Source organism: Tauraco erythrolophus, chromosome 10, assembly GCF_009769465.1.
Source record: "Tauraco erythrolophus isolate bTauEry1 chromosome 10, bTauEry1.pri, whole genome shotgun sequence".
Taxonomy (NCBI): domain Eukaryota; kingdom Metazoa; phylum Chordata; class Aves; order Musophagiformes; family Musophagidae; genus Tauraco; species Tauraco erythrolophus.
The window spans coordinates 3,939,168-3,953,787 of NC_141474.1; the positions used below are offsets into that span (position 1 = coordinate 3,939,168).

Here is a 14,620-nt window from a genome sequence, read left to right on the forward strand (position 1 = left end):
TTTAGAAAGAGTCTAAGGAGAGGAAAATGGAAATGACAAGTGATCATATCACAGGCTTGGCCTTATACTTCCCCAATAGAAGCTGCTAGCCTGAAAAAACATTACTTAAATAAAAGTTCATTACGGTGTTCTGCCTACAAGTACCTGCTGAGAACAGTAAAATTAAACTACAAACCGCATGTTTTTATGTAACTGTGTCCTCATCTCTACTCCTTGAGTTTAAAGCAACAGTACAAAAGAGCATTGCTCTGTCAGCTGTTCTCAAAAATACCAGCCAAGTCCCAGACATGTATAGACATGACATTAAACAGAGGTGTCACAGGCTACCTTTAAGACTTAATTACTGCCTGCTTAATTAGTACATTTAGGGCTCCTCTGTGGGCAGTAACTCTCTGCATTAGAGGCATAGTGTACAAGGAGAAATTGGTATTTATATGAACAGTATAAGCCTTTATTACTGCCTGGTTTTGCTCTTCCCCATGCAGCAGAGACAACCAGGCAAACCAGCGGTACACGTATGCTGTTGAAGTTCCCTGTCATACCTTCTGCAAATTACTGGGACCTCAAAGCACTAAACCAGTTCTTTCACGTTATTTTCCTGTGCAAAGGGCAAGGGGTACAGAGTCAGCGTACTTGGATTTTCCCCTATTTGGAGGTATCAGTGAGACTGTGTGTCAGCTTCCATCATAATCCCTTCCTCATCCCCCTAATTATATATGGTCTGGGTACGTATATAGTTATGTAAAGAATACATGTCCTCATGCCTGCCCCACTGTCTCTTCCAACTGTTGACATGTTCTCTCAATTCATGTGTGAAAAACAAGAATGTTGGAAAACAATCTCTTGGGAAAACACGGATTGTTCTCCAGCCTCGAGCTACTCTGCCAGGAACAGTGAGCTCTTTGTTGGGGACATCAGCTGGACACACACGAGCTGACTGGGGATTTGTTCTGGGCCTCTCTGCTTCAGAAACAAAACGAGAATTCACAGTGGGCTTGTGTTTATCTACGGATTATTCGCTCCCCTTTCAAGACAATACTTCTCCATGCTCGAGATACGGGTAAATTTATTGGCATTTGCCAAACTGTTGTAGCTGGGTACAGTTTTTACACGGCCTCTCTTCTCTGGAGAAAATAATTACTAGCACACACTTGACAGGAATGTTAGGGTGACAAAGCAATGTAACAGCTAACCTTACACAAGCACGTGCCTTCTCATGCCTGTAGCTCCTGAGCAAAGACCATGAAGTAACAGTTTCTGCTTCTCCAAAACGCTGCTGATTTTCCTGTTTGACCCAAGCAGAACACGGGTAAAACTGAGAGAAAGTTTACTCTACAAAATTAAAGTACAAAGCATGCAAAGAACAGGTTCTGCATTTCAGGCCTTAGCTCTATTAGTAAATCACTCTTCACCCCACCCCACTTCTGTGGCTTTAGAGATAAGATTGCCATTGCTATTTCGCATGGTTTTGGGTTTTTTAATCCCCCTTTTTGGAATAGGAGTGTATCACACAGCATCCTGATGAAGTTCTCTGCAAGCAAAGCGTGTTTCCTGTTAAAAGTCATTCCCAGCTACTGATGTCAAATGTCCCAGAGAGCTCAGCTGAATTTGCCTGCAAGGAATTTGCACAAACCACGACGAACACGGGAGGTGTTCTCAGAACTCAGCCTGTGAAGTTTCATCTGCCCCATTGTGCTGGTTCAATGACGAGCCAGCTTCACTCTGTGTATCGTAAGCACGACAGAATTTCCCAACAGCTCTGTGTAACCCCTTTGTGCAGACATCCAAGGGCCAGGGTGGCTGATTAGTCTCAAATACCGCCCAAAACAGCCAGCCATTATAGGACACTGTCTGTCTTTCGTAACACACCAGCAGACATCTCGTGAGGATGCTGCCGGATTTCTACCTACCATTTTACCCCACGGGTAAAAAGAAAAAGCTGTCATTCTGTACCATCACTCTCATGTCATTCGAGTCTGGGGTGGAACAATATTTATGGGAAATTCTTTCTCCCGAGAGCACAAAACCTGCTGCTGGCCCTGACAAAAGTAGGCACAAAGCCATGGAAACGACGGGAAGTTACACAAGGGTGCAAAACTGTTTACGGCGCCAGATCACACACTGGACCCAATGTTGGCCCGTGGGGAGTAGGTGGGGCTTTCGGCATTTGTGTGGGAGCTCTCCAATGAGCCCCAAAGGAGGAGAAGGCTACAATGATCTCGTTTTTGTAACAGCATCCCTCTCCAGCAGGGCTGAGGCATGGGCGGAGTTTGATGAAACTAAAATAAACACTGACACGCAGCATCTTGTCAGTATGTGCAGCCTCAGAAGGACAGACTGCAACAGCTAGAAGGATAAGGACAGCTTAAAACGTAAGTAGGTCTACTTTCTCCACTTTGTCACTATAACTAGCAGCTTGTGGAAGGCATGTTCTGGCTATGCTTACTTGCTGCCACCAGTGTAACCTGTGAACATGCAACCTGTTCTTATCTCTGTCCCTTTGGCCCGTGTGTCAACAGCCACAGAAAAAGCCCAGACACCCGACAGTTGTGTTTATATGAACAGGTGGAAATCTCAAAGTTAAGCTTTCCTGCAGATCTAAAAATGAATTTAACTGTAAATATTTGGAGGACTCTTCTCAGTTTGTCTTCCCCCCTCTAAAGCATTGCTTTATGTAATTCAAAAGTATTTCGTACACGCAGCCACCGACAGTACTGGCCACAGAGTTGTAAGACAGAGCTCTGAGAGATCTAACCAGCAGTTAAGAGAAGGTGTGCTGGGAGGGGCTGGAATTGGCAAGTACAGAGAGAAGGCAGCTAGTACAGCAGCTACTACAGCAGCATGGGCTGAAACGGAAGGAGGTTTACTTCTCTGCTTTCTAACATACCCAGGGAGTACATAAAGAGGAGAAAGGTGTTTTCTATCAAGTTGTAGCAAGGAGAAACAGAAAGTGAAGTGACAGCAAAGCAGCAGCATCTTTGCCTTTGAAATGGTAATGGATAAAATAAATTACTGTGGAATGTTTCAGTATAATTGCTCACATTTGCTTCTAATAAAATGACTGGATTCCTGCTTTACCGTTATGCTTTTGATGATTTGTAAATATTATTGACAAAAAGTGTATTAGAGTACAACTGTCCAGCTTGGGACCGTGCAGCAATCCCTGATGATCCGTCCTCCCGGTGAAGATTGTGGAAGATGATGAATCCTCAGGCTGGGACAGGGAGGGTGACAGCACCTGCTTTTAACTGCTGGCATCGGTCGCCTGCTACGTGGTTCTCTGATCTTGCCTTGCTCTAGGCTGACAATGGAAGGAGCTGCTAGAAAAAGCTCAACACGTGAATGCTCTGTGCACTACTTAATTTTAAGGCTTGTAAGTGAAACCAGTGCCAGCAGGTTTTTTTAGGTGCTTTTTTTTTGATAAAAGCTTTTCAACCTCATAGATCTCAAAGAGAAAAATCTCTGCAGCCACCTCTAAAACAGGGTACAGAGGGGATTAACAGCATTCAGCGGTAGTCTACGTGTCGTAAGAAAATGGAAACAGATAAGAAGGTAGGCAGGTAGCACAAGGTGGTTCTTGATTTTACAAAAGTAGCCGTGGTTCCAAAATAGCCATTCACAAACATCATGCTGAAGATGGCATACCTTAAAGACTTCACCACCGGAGGTGGGACACACTGTGAATTGCATCACTGCACCTTTAGTATTGAAAGCCCACAAAAAAAGTGGAGTCACAAGTGACAGGGCAGTGGCTTCTTGTTGTGTGGGCAGCTATGAACAGTTGAGGAGGCAGAGAAATGAAAAATAACCTCAAAGGTTGTCCTGTTACCCAAGAAACATGTAATTAAATTAAACTCTGCAAAGACAACGTACTACATCTGTGAATCAAGATAATTGCTGAATTAACCACATGCTGTCTGCAACATGAAGTGCAAAGGACATCATAACCTAATAGAAAGCAGGGACTTTCTCGGGATGTACGCACTATGATCTGTCTGGTAATGACAAAAATAACAAATGAAAGCTCTTAAAATCTCAAGACTTTTAACCAGATTGTTTCAATAATGATTTTGATTTCAGGACAGTGAGAGGAAGCTGAATGTTTTCATGTTTTCAGCTTTTTTCTGCTGAGTAAAGGCTACCTAGGAAAGCAGCCACGCATTCATAAACCCAGACAATCTCATCTGTTCACAGACTCTGGGGCTAAAGGTGTTTCAAGAAAGGCATCAGCTATTAAAAGGCCCAATAAAGTTCAGTTCACAGTCAAAAACAGAGTACCCATCAACACCAATACCTTTTCATCCAAGAGCAAAGCAGCTGAACTCCTCAAATCCTTTTTAATTATGGATTTCCACACAACTGCCACTTGCAGAACGTCAGCCTTCTTTTGCAGGCAGGAAACACCTTCACTTCAGAGAAGCAAAGGCAGCTTATCTGGGAGGATGACCACTCCCATGTCAGCCTAGAGGTAGCTTCTTGGTCTCTGTTCTCTGTTGGTTCCTTCAAGGGATTAAAGGATTTCAGCCCTTGCTGAATCATCGGGGATAAGCAGTAGAATCCGGGCCTTCCACAGTTTCAGGGGCAATTGCATTTTAGAGAGCACCAGTCTCTTGCCTGAACTTTTCCAGCCGCTTCTCAGCGTAGCAAGTGTTCCTGAAAGGCTAGAGACCAGAGGCTGAGGCAAAACTCACAGATGTTAGGGCAAAAAGCCCTACTGCTTCCTTCTGCCCCATTTATGCTGCACTGACTGTAGAGAGGCCAATGACTTGTATCTGCCTTTCAGCTCCGGCAAGATGATCAAATCCTTCAAGCAGACGTTTCTGTCCCTGGACCTGCAGTCCCCTCGGTGGAGCTCAGCAGAGACAATGGTAACTGCTAAAAGCCAGGGGAACAGAGCTCTCGGCAGTCAGGGTGCTGCAGAGCCCAGGTGGATGTGGGATTCTCAGCCTGATGAGCATGGAGGAGCTGGGAAGTGTTACTATAGACTGTGCTCACACCTAATTGTGAAGGGCGAGAGGAACACCTACTTACGAGCTCTGAGGAGCTCAGTCCAAGGCAGAGCAGCATGGCTTTCCAAGAGAGGCATCAAACAGCTTGATCTTGGGGCCGTGCCTAGAGTCTGCAGCAAAGAGGCTGCCCAGTGTTCTCGCATTGCAACAATATTTTCATGCTGATTCAGAAAAAGTAGCTATTAATTTGTCACCTTTAACATTCGCCTCATGGTTAACGTGACTTTTGCTACCTTTCAGGCAAAGGACTATGAACTGCGCCAGTACGAGACGGCAAAGTGGGTCAGCACGGTCATTAGGGGAGAGACCCAGAAGGAGGCAATGCGCCAGGGCTTCTGGAAACTCTTCCACTACATCCAAGGGAAGAATGAGAAAGGTACAAAACGCTGGTTTTGAACTGTAAGAAGCACAAACAGGAGGTGAAGCTGATGGTGTAAAACAGCAGATGAGCTGCAGGACACAGCAGGTTCCCTTTCCTGGTCTCACACCCTCGTGACTCCATTAGGCCATTCGACCAGAGGCTGCTTTGGTACCTGCTTTTAGGATAAGCCTGCATCACCCTTTCCAGCAGCACCCAGGCACTGCCTTTGCTTGCAGCTTAGACAATTTTTTTTCCCCCTCTCCTCTAGAAATGAAGATCGATATGACTGTGCCAGTGACGTGCCTGATAAAATCTGGCTGCACAGACTTCAAGATCTCTTTCTTCGTGCCGCTTGAACATCAGGACTCGCCACCACAGCCCACTGACTCAGATGTGTTTATTGAAGAGCGGAAGGCAGCAGCTATCTTTGTCCGGTAAGAAGCACCAGCACAGCTGATAGGGGCTTCATCTGTCAAGAGTCTAGACTATTCTTTCTTACAGATGATTTTTAACTGTGGATATATACTGCTGTTCAGAGCCTTGACTGGCAAAACCCAAGCATTTGGAAATCTTTCTTATGCTTGTATGTCTTACTAAAAGAGAAATGATGTTTTGACACGTTCATCTTTCAGCAGACCTGAACATTGAGTGGGTTCTGTAGAAACACAGCCTACAGAACCCTCTTCTCTTGCATACGTGCTGTGCTACAGAACATCTAAGTCACTCTTCCAGCCCCCTTTATTTTCAGTTCTAACTCCCACAAAACCTGCAGGGCAACTCACTAGCTCAGGAAAAGCACCCAGAGCTACACTTGCCCTCTCCACAGGTATTAAAGCCACAGGCAACAATCTGTGTCAGCTAACTCAGAACTGCAAGCAACTTTGGACTTTGTTGTTTTGTTTTGGTTTTTTTTGTTTGCTTGGCTTTTTTTTTTAATCCTATCTTTTAAAATAGCATACCCATATGCCAACTGACAGCTAGCTCTGCATAGTTTAAGCTAGGAACTACAAACTGAAGCACTCAAACACTGCATGCTTTGCAAACCTGAAGTTTCCTTCAGTGAAAATGCCTGAACTCTTAAAAAAAAAAAACACACAACTTTTTATTTCTATCAGGTCCTTCGGTGGATTTGCCTCCCCAGAGAAATATGCTGAGGAAGCTGAAGCCTTGGCCAGAATCTTAAGAAACAGAGGCCAACCATTCCATGAAGAATTCTTCTATACTGCAGGCTACGACAGTCCCTTCAAGCTCTTTAACAGGCACAATGAAGTGTGGTATTTTAAAAAGTAATATCGTGAGGGGGAATATTAAGAGGCTACTAATCAGCTCCAGATGAAAACAGACCCTATTAATGGCTTTTGCTTTAGTGCAGAAGAGATTTAATTTGCACATGGACACAGGATCATGTCTAACTCTTTTTCTCTAGGATGAAATACTATTCTACCTAAAAGGATTTCAGCTTTTTCTACGAGATGTAATTTAAATTGAAGCATATTGTACCACCTGGAGTGAGAGGCAGATATAATAAACCAATTACTCTTACTGAAAGGTTCCAGGGAACACTAACAATCTGAGAATATTCCTGCAGAGAAGTCTGGATGTCTAGTTTCACTACTCATTAGAAGTGCTACAGCAGTAGCTTAAGTGTTATGGAGAACGGGGTTTTTCAAAGAGCTAGTTTTCCCATACTGGTATTACTCCTGAGACAACAGAATGATGGGAGAAATTAAATTATTTTTTCAGAGAAGAAACCTACCATTAACCAGTTTTGGTGAGCACAGCAACACCTTAGCAGGCCCTAGTGCCTCATAAGCAGTAACATTTTTTTAAATCAGCATTATCAAAATCCCCCACCTCTCCACTCCACTCTTTCTTCCTCATGGAAGCTGGATACTGTCTTGCTCCAGACTAACACCAGTGACCAGATAGACTGAGTCCAGTGGAAAAGGGTTAACAGTGTCCAAGCTGTGTGTTTATTCTGTGCACATCATCTGCATCTGAACATGTAATACCAGACTTCACAGTAGTCTGCAATTTTAGGAGCAAACACGTAAGTAGTAGTGTTTATCTTTCACCTACAAACCACTAATTACTACAGTTAACTTTGTCTGAATGTTGATATCGCTCAGATCAACTGCAGTCTGAACACCAGCAGTATCTGACACTTAAGACACTTGCAGGACTAGCATTTGAACTAGTTCAGTCCCTGTTCTAAAACAAGCTTTTGAAGCTTTTATAAAGTAGCCTTGAGCTGTTTTACAGCAAGCTGTTCAAGTCAGAAAGCAGTTCACAACAATGGGTAGAGTTTACAAAATTTTTATTGGTTCCAATCAGTACCAGGCAAACACTACCAGTGGTAAAAAAAAAAACAAACTTGGCTTTTTTAATGCTGTTCATGCAAGTGTAACCCATCATTCTGCAATCTTCCACCTATTAAGACAGACATAAGAACCATCATGGGTAAGGCACCAAACCAGCACAAGCAGCTTGCTGAGAACAAGTCAGACCTTAGATTTTCATCTCTGTTCAGAGAGAGAGTTCAGGCTAAGGTTATCATCATTTGTTCCAGCAAATAAATTTCATTATTACTACAGCTACACTCACCTTCTTGGTTCTTCATACGGTAATTTCAAAGTTGCCTCCTCACCTAAAGCAAGAAAACACAATTAACATACGCAGTAGCACGACTGCTAAACACTCCACAGCAGCTTTGTAACCTCAGAGAAAAGTGGAACGGAAATTGTAATATCACAGTAATTCATTTGGCAGAATCAAATCTCATCAGTGGCCACAGATTTTCCCCAGAAGTTTAACAGAATTCATCCGCTGTGTGGTCTTACCCAACAAGGTCACAGACAGCGCAGTCCTTTCCTGAGAAAGAGAGAAGTTGTTTCAGAATAACAGATACCACTGCATGCAAGTTTCATTATTCATTTATGAAATCCTATTCACCAAACTCATTTTATCTACAAAGAGGCTGCATTTCAGCTGGCCACTGACAAGAACTTCAGTTTGCAAGTAGGATACACAAAGCTTCCAAGTCCTAACTGAACTGGCAATACAGAATCACTAACATTGGAAGACATCAGAGAAAAGTACAAAGCTACTATTTGCTTTGTGATACTGTCTCTCCCCAAAGCTGTATTCAATGAGCTTTGATACCTAAAACACAAGTCCCACGGAAATCATCTTGAAAAAGTATCCTTAGAAGTGAGAATCGGACTGCTGGAGGAAACAAGTTTGTACAGCAATCACCTAGAACTCAATCCTAAATTTGTGTACAGCTAACATAACCAAGCCTGGCAAAAATTACTGAGTAGTGACAGCTACAGCATACAGGGCTTGTGCTTTGTTTTTCTTTTTTTAACTGACAACTGCAGTATTACAGTGTCAGCTCAAAGAACAGCCAGAGTTATCATAGTTGTTTGTTTCTGTGCCTTCTGCTGTACGCTATTATCAACACCGTATTGGATAAACGTTCTCCCCTGATTCACCTCCTTTACTATTTCCTCTGTGTGAACACATCCAGAAATGAAAACCCAGTTTCTAGAGTCACTGAGGCCACATCTCCTGTTCATACTATGTAAGTTTACCACTGACTACAGTCCAGGAATTGTCAGGATATCTGCTCAGAAGGACCCCTTCCTTTTCAAGTCACACTCGTAACTACATAGAAACGCATTCTTGCTTTAAGCACCTCATGTTTATTCCCACAGGAGCCAGATGAGAGAATCAGAATACAATAAAGGAAGACAAGTCACATCTATTATAGGACTAATTTCAGGCATCACTCTCCAGGCATTTAGCACAAAGACAACATTCTGGTAATTATCAAACTCCATCTACTCTACACTTACCTCTGACATAAGTTAGTCTTGTTTCTCACACAAACTCCCCACAAGCTTCACCCTGTAACAAGCAAAATTTTATTAACACACTCTCCTTGGCAGCACTTCAAGAGTCAGTTTGAATGTAGGTACTGTTTCAGCACAAGAGCTCTCCTCAGTCTCTTTCAGAGAGATTCCCATTGCTTAGAATTAATCATCACAAACAGTACATGCTTAGAGAAGCTTGATGGTTTGTTACTTTTGCTCCTCCTTAGAGGAGGACCTGCCCTCAGCATTTCAGAACTTACCCCTGAGCACATCTTCATTCACATCATGTAAAAGCTCTAAGCTGGCCAGCAAGACAAATTATCACATGACCTCAACTGCTGAAGACCAGTGCTACTCCCTGCAAAAGCCCACTAAATCTAACCAGCAAAAAGCTAATGGCAAATAATTGCACTGGCTTTGGTCAGCATAAGCTCTGCACTGCCAGGTTATGACACATTCTTTCTGGCCAACTGGAAACTCAAGTAGTCCATCAGAGCAGTTACATTATTTCAACTGGTCGATTATTATTTCTTTTCAGTTACAGAAAGCAGTTAACATTTTCAAGTGGTAAAAAGAATAAAATCTTATGGCAACTGAGAAGTAGCTTACCAAGTTAGAAGCATCTGTCACGAAGTATGCAGTAGTCCTCCCGTTCTCCAATCTAGGAGACACAGGTAAGAATGTGAAATGTCAGATCCATGCTGATGTTACTTCAGAGCCTCATTAAGACTTCCAGAAACTCGTCAGTCCCTTATTGTTCCAATCACTGCATCTTATCACTGTCTTTGGTCACAAAGTATGAGATTCAGTCCCTAGCACCTTAAGTGAACCCTGCAGGCTGCTGGTAACCTGTGATCTACTGGTAGAGGCAAGAAAATCCTCAAGGAACCTTCTGCTTAACACTGCAGCTACACTGTAATTAGCAGCCAGCATCCCAGTAACTTCCCCATCCCCTACCACACGATTCCAACCTGTCATATGCATTTGCTGGCAACTTACTTCTGCTGGTAGCACTACCAACTGCATCGCTTCGCAGCACCACTGCTCTGGCCCTGCAACAAAGCAAAGCATCAGGACAGCACACAAAGCAAGCGAGCACACGAGGGTGCCATCTAGTCAGGTGCCTGCAGTCAGATAGAGCTAATTGCAGACCTCCATGATTGAAGTCAAGGTAGTCACATCTCATCACACAGGCAGCCCACATGGTCAGTCACGGGGCAGCTATCTGCTGTAGGCTAAGGCTGCTATGGGGAAGAGGGCAAATACACGAACAGTGCTGTCACAGCAGCTTCATGAGCCCACAGGCACACAAAGAGTTTAGAACAAACCAGCCTGACAAGGCCAGGCCTTATCCAGCAGTTCTCCCCTTCAGCATCCTTCTGTTTTGGCTAAGAGGCAAGCAGTAGCCAACACTTCCCCCTTGCACCTTCCCCCCCACTTACATGCAGTTAAACACTTCTAAGCTTTTTTAATACTAATATTTGCAAACTTAAATAAAACAAGTACTTACATCACAATGAGAAACACTTGGGAAGCCTGCAAAGGAAGAGTTGCTATTAGACAGGGTCCAGCAGAAAGTTTTAGCATTAAGAACAGTTCCAGTGAAATACTGTATCAGTGTTTAGTCAAGTTTTATCCTCATCGGGATCAGAGACCTGATTCAACATCATCTACAGTATGTTGCAACACTCCCAGTCCTCTTCCACAGGGGGGGCCTAAAGCCATCTCCCAGCACTCTCCAACACCCTCGAGGTATTAATTCCTCAACTCCGGAGACTGCTGGAATTGCAGAAAGGAACAAACCTCTAAATTGCAGAGTTCAGTGACAGGAACTTTCTGTCAATATGTAAGTTGGCCTAAACCACCAAAAAAATAAACCATTTCAGATACTAAACTCATAGTGCTTCCACGTTCTCCGTTTAGGCTCAACAGATACGTTCTAGGAACCTTTTAAGAGGACAGAACAATTACTTAATGCTTTTATTGTGAAGCACAGGGGATCTGAACACACACTTAGGGTACTAGTATCTTTGCTTCTGATTTCCATGCAGAAAATTTTTCAGAAACAAAACAGATTTGCAAACCCTCGTGTCCAAAAGCAAACTCCCAAGCTCAAATACGGCACAGCATCCATCTAAAAAATGTTTTTCAATTACCTTCCATTAGGAAGGCCTTGTCAACATCAGCAACAGGTGAAACAGCTTCTCACACTGGAGGCACAGGTATCCTCTGCCTAGGGCAGCCTGCAAGGCAACACAACACTTCAACTTGGAGCACTAACACAAGATCAATCCAGATTTTGTTATTGAAACAGCAAGTTTATTCTGCTGTATTTGTGCTTAATTTAGCCTACTCTATCCTTCTATTTGTCCTACTGTATTTTTTACCTTTAGCCCATTTACCAAGCTTCTGAGATAAATTTTCAAAACACACCCATTGAGCAGAAGAAAACAGCGTTTCACCCTCAGCTTTCCACATGAATTGCCTGTGTAATTGCCTGAATTAAGCCCAAGGTACACGAGGCTGCATCAGATAGGAGCGAAAGATGGTAACAGTGTGATCACCACAGGTCATCTGCTGAACTATGCCGTCATCACATGCAGCCTTTTCGCACATCGGGGATAGAAATTATTTTTTACAGATGCAGGCAATACAATATCTACCTTGCACAGGTTACAGCTTCATCTCCCAGTGCCTGCAACAAAAGGGAAAAAAAAATCAGATTCCTTCAGCCTTCAGGGCCAAGCCTACACTTCTGAGCAAGAGATCACAAGAGCCAGATACATCAGATAGGAGCGAAAGACAAAACTTGATTCTTCACAGGATATTCTGCTGAACTATGCCATCATCATTGTATCTGCTTTGGAGTAATAGTACCAAGCAATCATGTCTTGGGACAGCTTTAAAAAATTGAAGTTCTTCAAATAAAACACACCAAATATTCCAGAGTGTTTGAAAACCAGCAAGCACCAACTGTTTCTGTGTGTTAGTGGAAATCAATCCCAAAGCACTTCCCTTTTAGACACCCCACCCTTTCTGCTGCAGTGTTTCAGCAGCTCCATGGAAGAAACCCCTACACAGACCACACACTTCTCACCAGGTGATGCTGCTTCCTCAAGTCTTCCGAGCACCCAGTTCAAACCCTGGAAGAAAAAAGCTTATCAACGGTATGTTCCGAAGTCAAAACATCCAGGGGAATTCTCAGTTGCTGTGCCTCAGAGGAAAGTTATGGTGGTAAAAGTGCTCATCACTCTTTTTGTCAAGAGTAGCAAATAAGTGTCATCATGGTGGCACGAGAAGGAACACTCAGCTCAGGGAACAAAGCCTGCCTACTGATGTTACGAGGACAAAAGGTGCTGTCTAGACAAAAACTAAGCACCATTTTATGCTGAATTTTCAGGAAGCATTTCTTACCTTGCAAAGCAGCATCAAGTCTCCATATTCATAGGCAGATCTGGAAGAGATACAACAGGTTTCAGATGCCTGTAGGACTAACTAGGGGGAGTACCTCTGGCAGCAAGCAGAGAAAAGCCTCAGCGCGGAGTTTTCAGAAACCACTTCTGTCCACTACTCTTCCACCGAAACCATCACAGGCTTTCTGATTTAGTGAGCAACACTGGCAGTCACAGGCTCTTTTTGAAACATGCATCATGCCCTCTTCCCCAAACGACATACTATTTATTGCTGTGGACAGTGAAATGGCAGTAACGAAGGAAAAAGGCAGCTGGGATTCTACAGGGGCATGGTTAGAGGCTGGACCAGTGGGTCAGAGGCAACAGGAGCCTCACATCCACCTTCCAGTACAAAGAAACAGGTGACTTTTCCCAAAAGAATGGGGACTGCCTGCAGAGACACCACAGACGATTACTGGATTACAAACACTGGTCCTGCAGTTTCCTGAGACCCAAGAGTACTCCAGGCTAGTTGCTCCAAGTGTACCTACATATCAACTCTCAATTTAATCTTGGTATTTCAGAAGCAGCACGCACCTGTTTCGAAGCCGTGAGAGAGCCAAGAGCGTAGCCAATGCATCCTGAACTGAAAACAAGGGCACATCCGTTAGTTTTTCCTCTCCTGAGTATGAAGATGTTCACGTGTTCCCTCCTGAAAAACACAAATAAAATGCAAAACACCACTCTGAGCCTCACCATAAAGCTCTCCCCTGACAAAAACGTACACTTCTGCTCTTTTTAGAGACAAAGCCACAAAAATAATTGCTAGTCCATACTTCTAGGCAGGACAGAGACACTGAGCTTTATTTCCTACAGCTTTAACTCCCGTGCACAAGCACCAGGTCAGTCCTGCAGCCGCTGAATCCATCCGGCTGCCCAGAACAGATGGCGCGGTGCTTCGGCCATGCCAGACACACTGCCACCCGCTATTCCATGCGCCGCTCAGATATGTTGGCATTCATCACCCTCTCAGATGTCCCTACCAACAGTTTTCATCACGCGCAGGCACATGGAAGCCCGAGGGAGCTATCAAGCTCCTTTATCAGCACGAGCTCTTCAATTTTAACACCTGGATACAGGTAAGGCCGTCTCCTCCTTTACCGACAGACCTTTCCGCAGGGGACAGCCTCCGCCTTCCCCACACCGAGCGCTCTCCCCAGCCCGCCATCCGCTTCCCACTGCTCCTTTACAGAGGAGCGGGAACCTCGCCATCTTCCAGGAGCATTTCCCACGGGACAAGGCCTTCCAGACAGGACCCCGCTTCTCCCCACGCCACCGCACCGCCGCGGGTTGACGGGCCTCAAGACTGAGGCTCCACAGGCCCGCCGTCTCCGCGGGGCCTTCCAGAGCACCCGTGGGGGCTCCACGGGACCCTGTCTCCCCCACAACCCCCCGGCGGGGTCTCTGCCGCCCGCTCCCCCCCCCCACTCCCGTTCCGCGCCGCCGCCAGACGGACTCCCCGCAGGCCGCCGCACGGCCTAGGCCGCGGAGCGGGCCCGGGCGGGACAATCCACCTCCATCCTCCCGCGCTAGCGCACACCGGCAACCAGCCCCCACCCGCGGCGCTTCCGCATCGCCCCCCGCAGCGGCGCGGGGCCACACCGGGGCGGTAACGCCCCCCCTTCCCCGCTCACCGGCGAGGCCACCTCAAGCGCCACTCGCCGCAGGCCGAAAAGACCTCTCCGCTCCCTGCGCGCCTTTATATAGCCCCGGCGCCAGTCACGTGACGGCGGCGCGGCAAGGGGCGCGCAGCCCCGCCCCACTCGCCGCCGCGCGCGCGCGCGCGCGGGGGGGGGCGTGGCGTGGCGTGGCGCGCGCGGGGGGCGTGGCGCGGCGGCGGGGCGTGGCGTGGCGCGATGCGCGCCGCGGCCTCCCGGGCGGGAATTTTCTTCCGGGGCGCGGCCCGACTCGGCGGGTTTCGCT

General features: G+C 45.6%; 1 protein-coding gene, 1 long non-coding RNA gene and 7 other non-coding genes across 9 annotated transcripts; 1 reads left to right on the top strand and 8 right to left on the bottom strand.

Annotated features, from left to right (window-relative positions):
• The first annotated feature begins 4,793 nt into the window (after positions 1–4,793).
• Positions 4,794–6,660, top strand: HEBP2 (heme binding protein 2). Its single transcript, XM_009986193.2, has 4 exons — positions 4,794–4,868; positions 5,250–5,385; positions 5,639–5,804; positions 6,486–6,660. The coding sequence occupies exons 1-4, from the start codon at positions 4,794–4,796 to the stop codon at positions 6,658–6,660; spliced, it is 552 nt and encodes a 183-aa protein (XP_009984495.1).
• A 1,010-nt stretch (positions 6,661–7,670) lies between these two features.
• Positions 7,671–13,376, bottom strand: LOC147528155 (uncharacterized). The gene is made up of 11 exons (XR_015222362.1): positions 13,235–13,376; positions 12,660–12,699; positions 12,343–12,388; positions 11,909–11,940; positions 11,402–11,488; positions 10,756–10,781; positions 10,245–10,297; positions 9,228–9,279; positions 8,211–8,241; positions 7,975–8,017; positions 7,671–7,800 (listed from the first exon to the last, which is right to left on the bottom strand). It is a non-coding gene; the product is annotated as an uncharacterized LOC147528155 (long non-coding RNA).
• On the bottom strand, positions 8,085–8,160 carry LOC147528156 (small nucleolar RNA SNORD47). Its single transcript, XR_015222384.1, has one exon. It is a non-coding gene; the product is annotated as a small nucleolar RNA SNORD47 (small nucleolar RNA).
• On the bottom strand, positions 9,348–9,426 carry LOC147528157 (small nucleolar RNA SNORD79). The gene has a single exon (XR_015222373.1). It is a non-coding gene; the product is annotated as a small nucleolar RNA SNORD79 (small nucleolar RNA).
• On the bottom strand, positions 11,766–11,851 carry LOC147528158 (small nucleolar RNA snR60/Z15/Z230/Z193/J17). The gene has a single exon (XR_015222389.1). It is a non-coding gene; the product is annotated as a small nucleolar RNA snR60/Z15/Z230/Z193/J17 (small nucleolar RNA).
• Positions 12,023–12,105, bottom strand: LOC147528159 (small nucleolar RNA snR60/Z15/Z230/Z193/J17). The gene has a single exon (XR_015222388.1). It is a non-coding gene; the product is annotated as a small nucleolar RNA snR60/Z15/Z230/Z193/J17 (small nucleolar RNA).
• LOC147528160 (small nucleolar RNA SNORD24) lies at positions 12,457–12,538 on the bottom strand. The gene has a single exon (XR_015222379.1). It is a non-coding gene; the product is annotated as a small nucleolar RNA SNORD24 (small nucleolar RNA).
• On the bottom strand, positions 12,775–12,841 carry LOC147528161 (small nucleolar RNA SNORD75). Its single transcript, XR_015222392.1, has one exon. It is a non-coding gene; the product is annotated as a small nucleolar RNA SNORD75 (small nucleolar RNA).
• Positions 13,377–13,631: 255 nt separating the features above from the next.
• On the bottom strand, positions 13,632–13,707 carry LOC147528162 (small nucleolar RNA SNORD74). The gene has a single exon (XR_015222387.1). It is a non-coding gene; the product is annotated as a small nucleolar RNA SNORD74 (small nucleolar RNA).
• Between the last annotated feature and the right edge of the window lie 913 nt (positions 13,708–14,620).

Bases quoted from the DNA above. Each gene is read 5' to 3' on its own strand.
- HEBP2 (XM_009986193.2), top strand. From the start codon at position 4,794: ATGATCAAATCCTTCAAGCAGACGTTTCTGTCCCTGGACCTGCAGTCC. The intron at 4,869-5,249 runs GTAACTGCTAAA...GCTACCTTTCAG, and splicing joins GGAGCTCAGCAGAGACAATG to GCAAAGGACTATGAACTGCG. The intron at 5,386-5,638 runs GTACAAAACGCT...CCTCTCCTCTAG, and splicing joins CCAAGGGAAGAATGAGAAAG to AAATGAAGATCGATATGACT.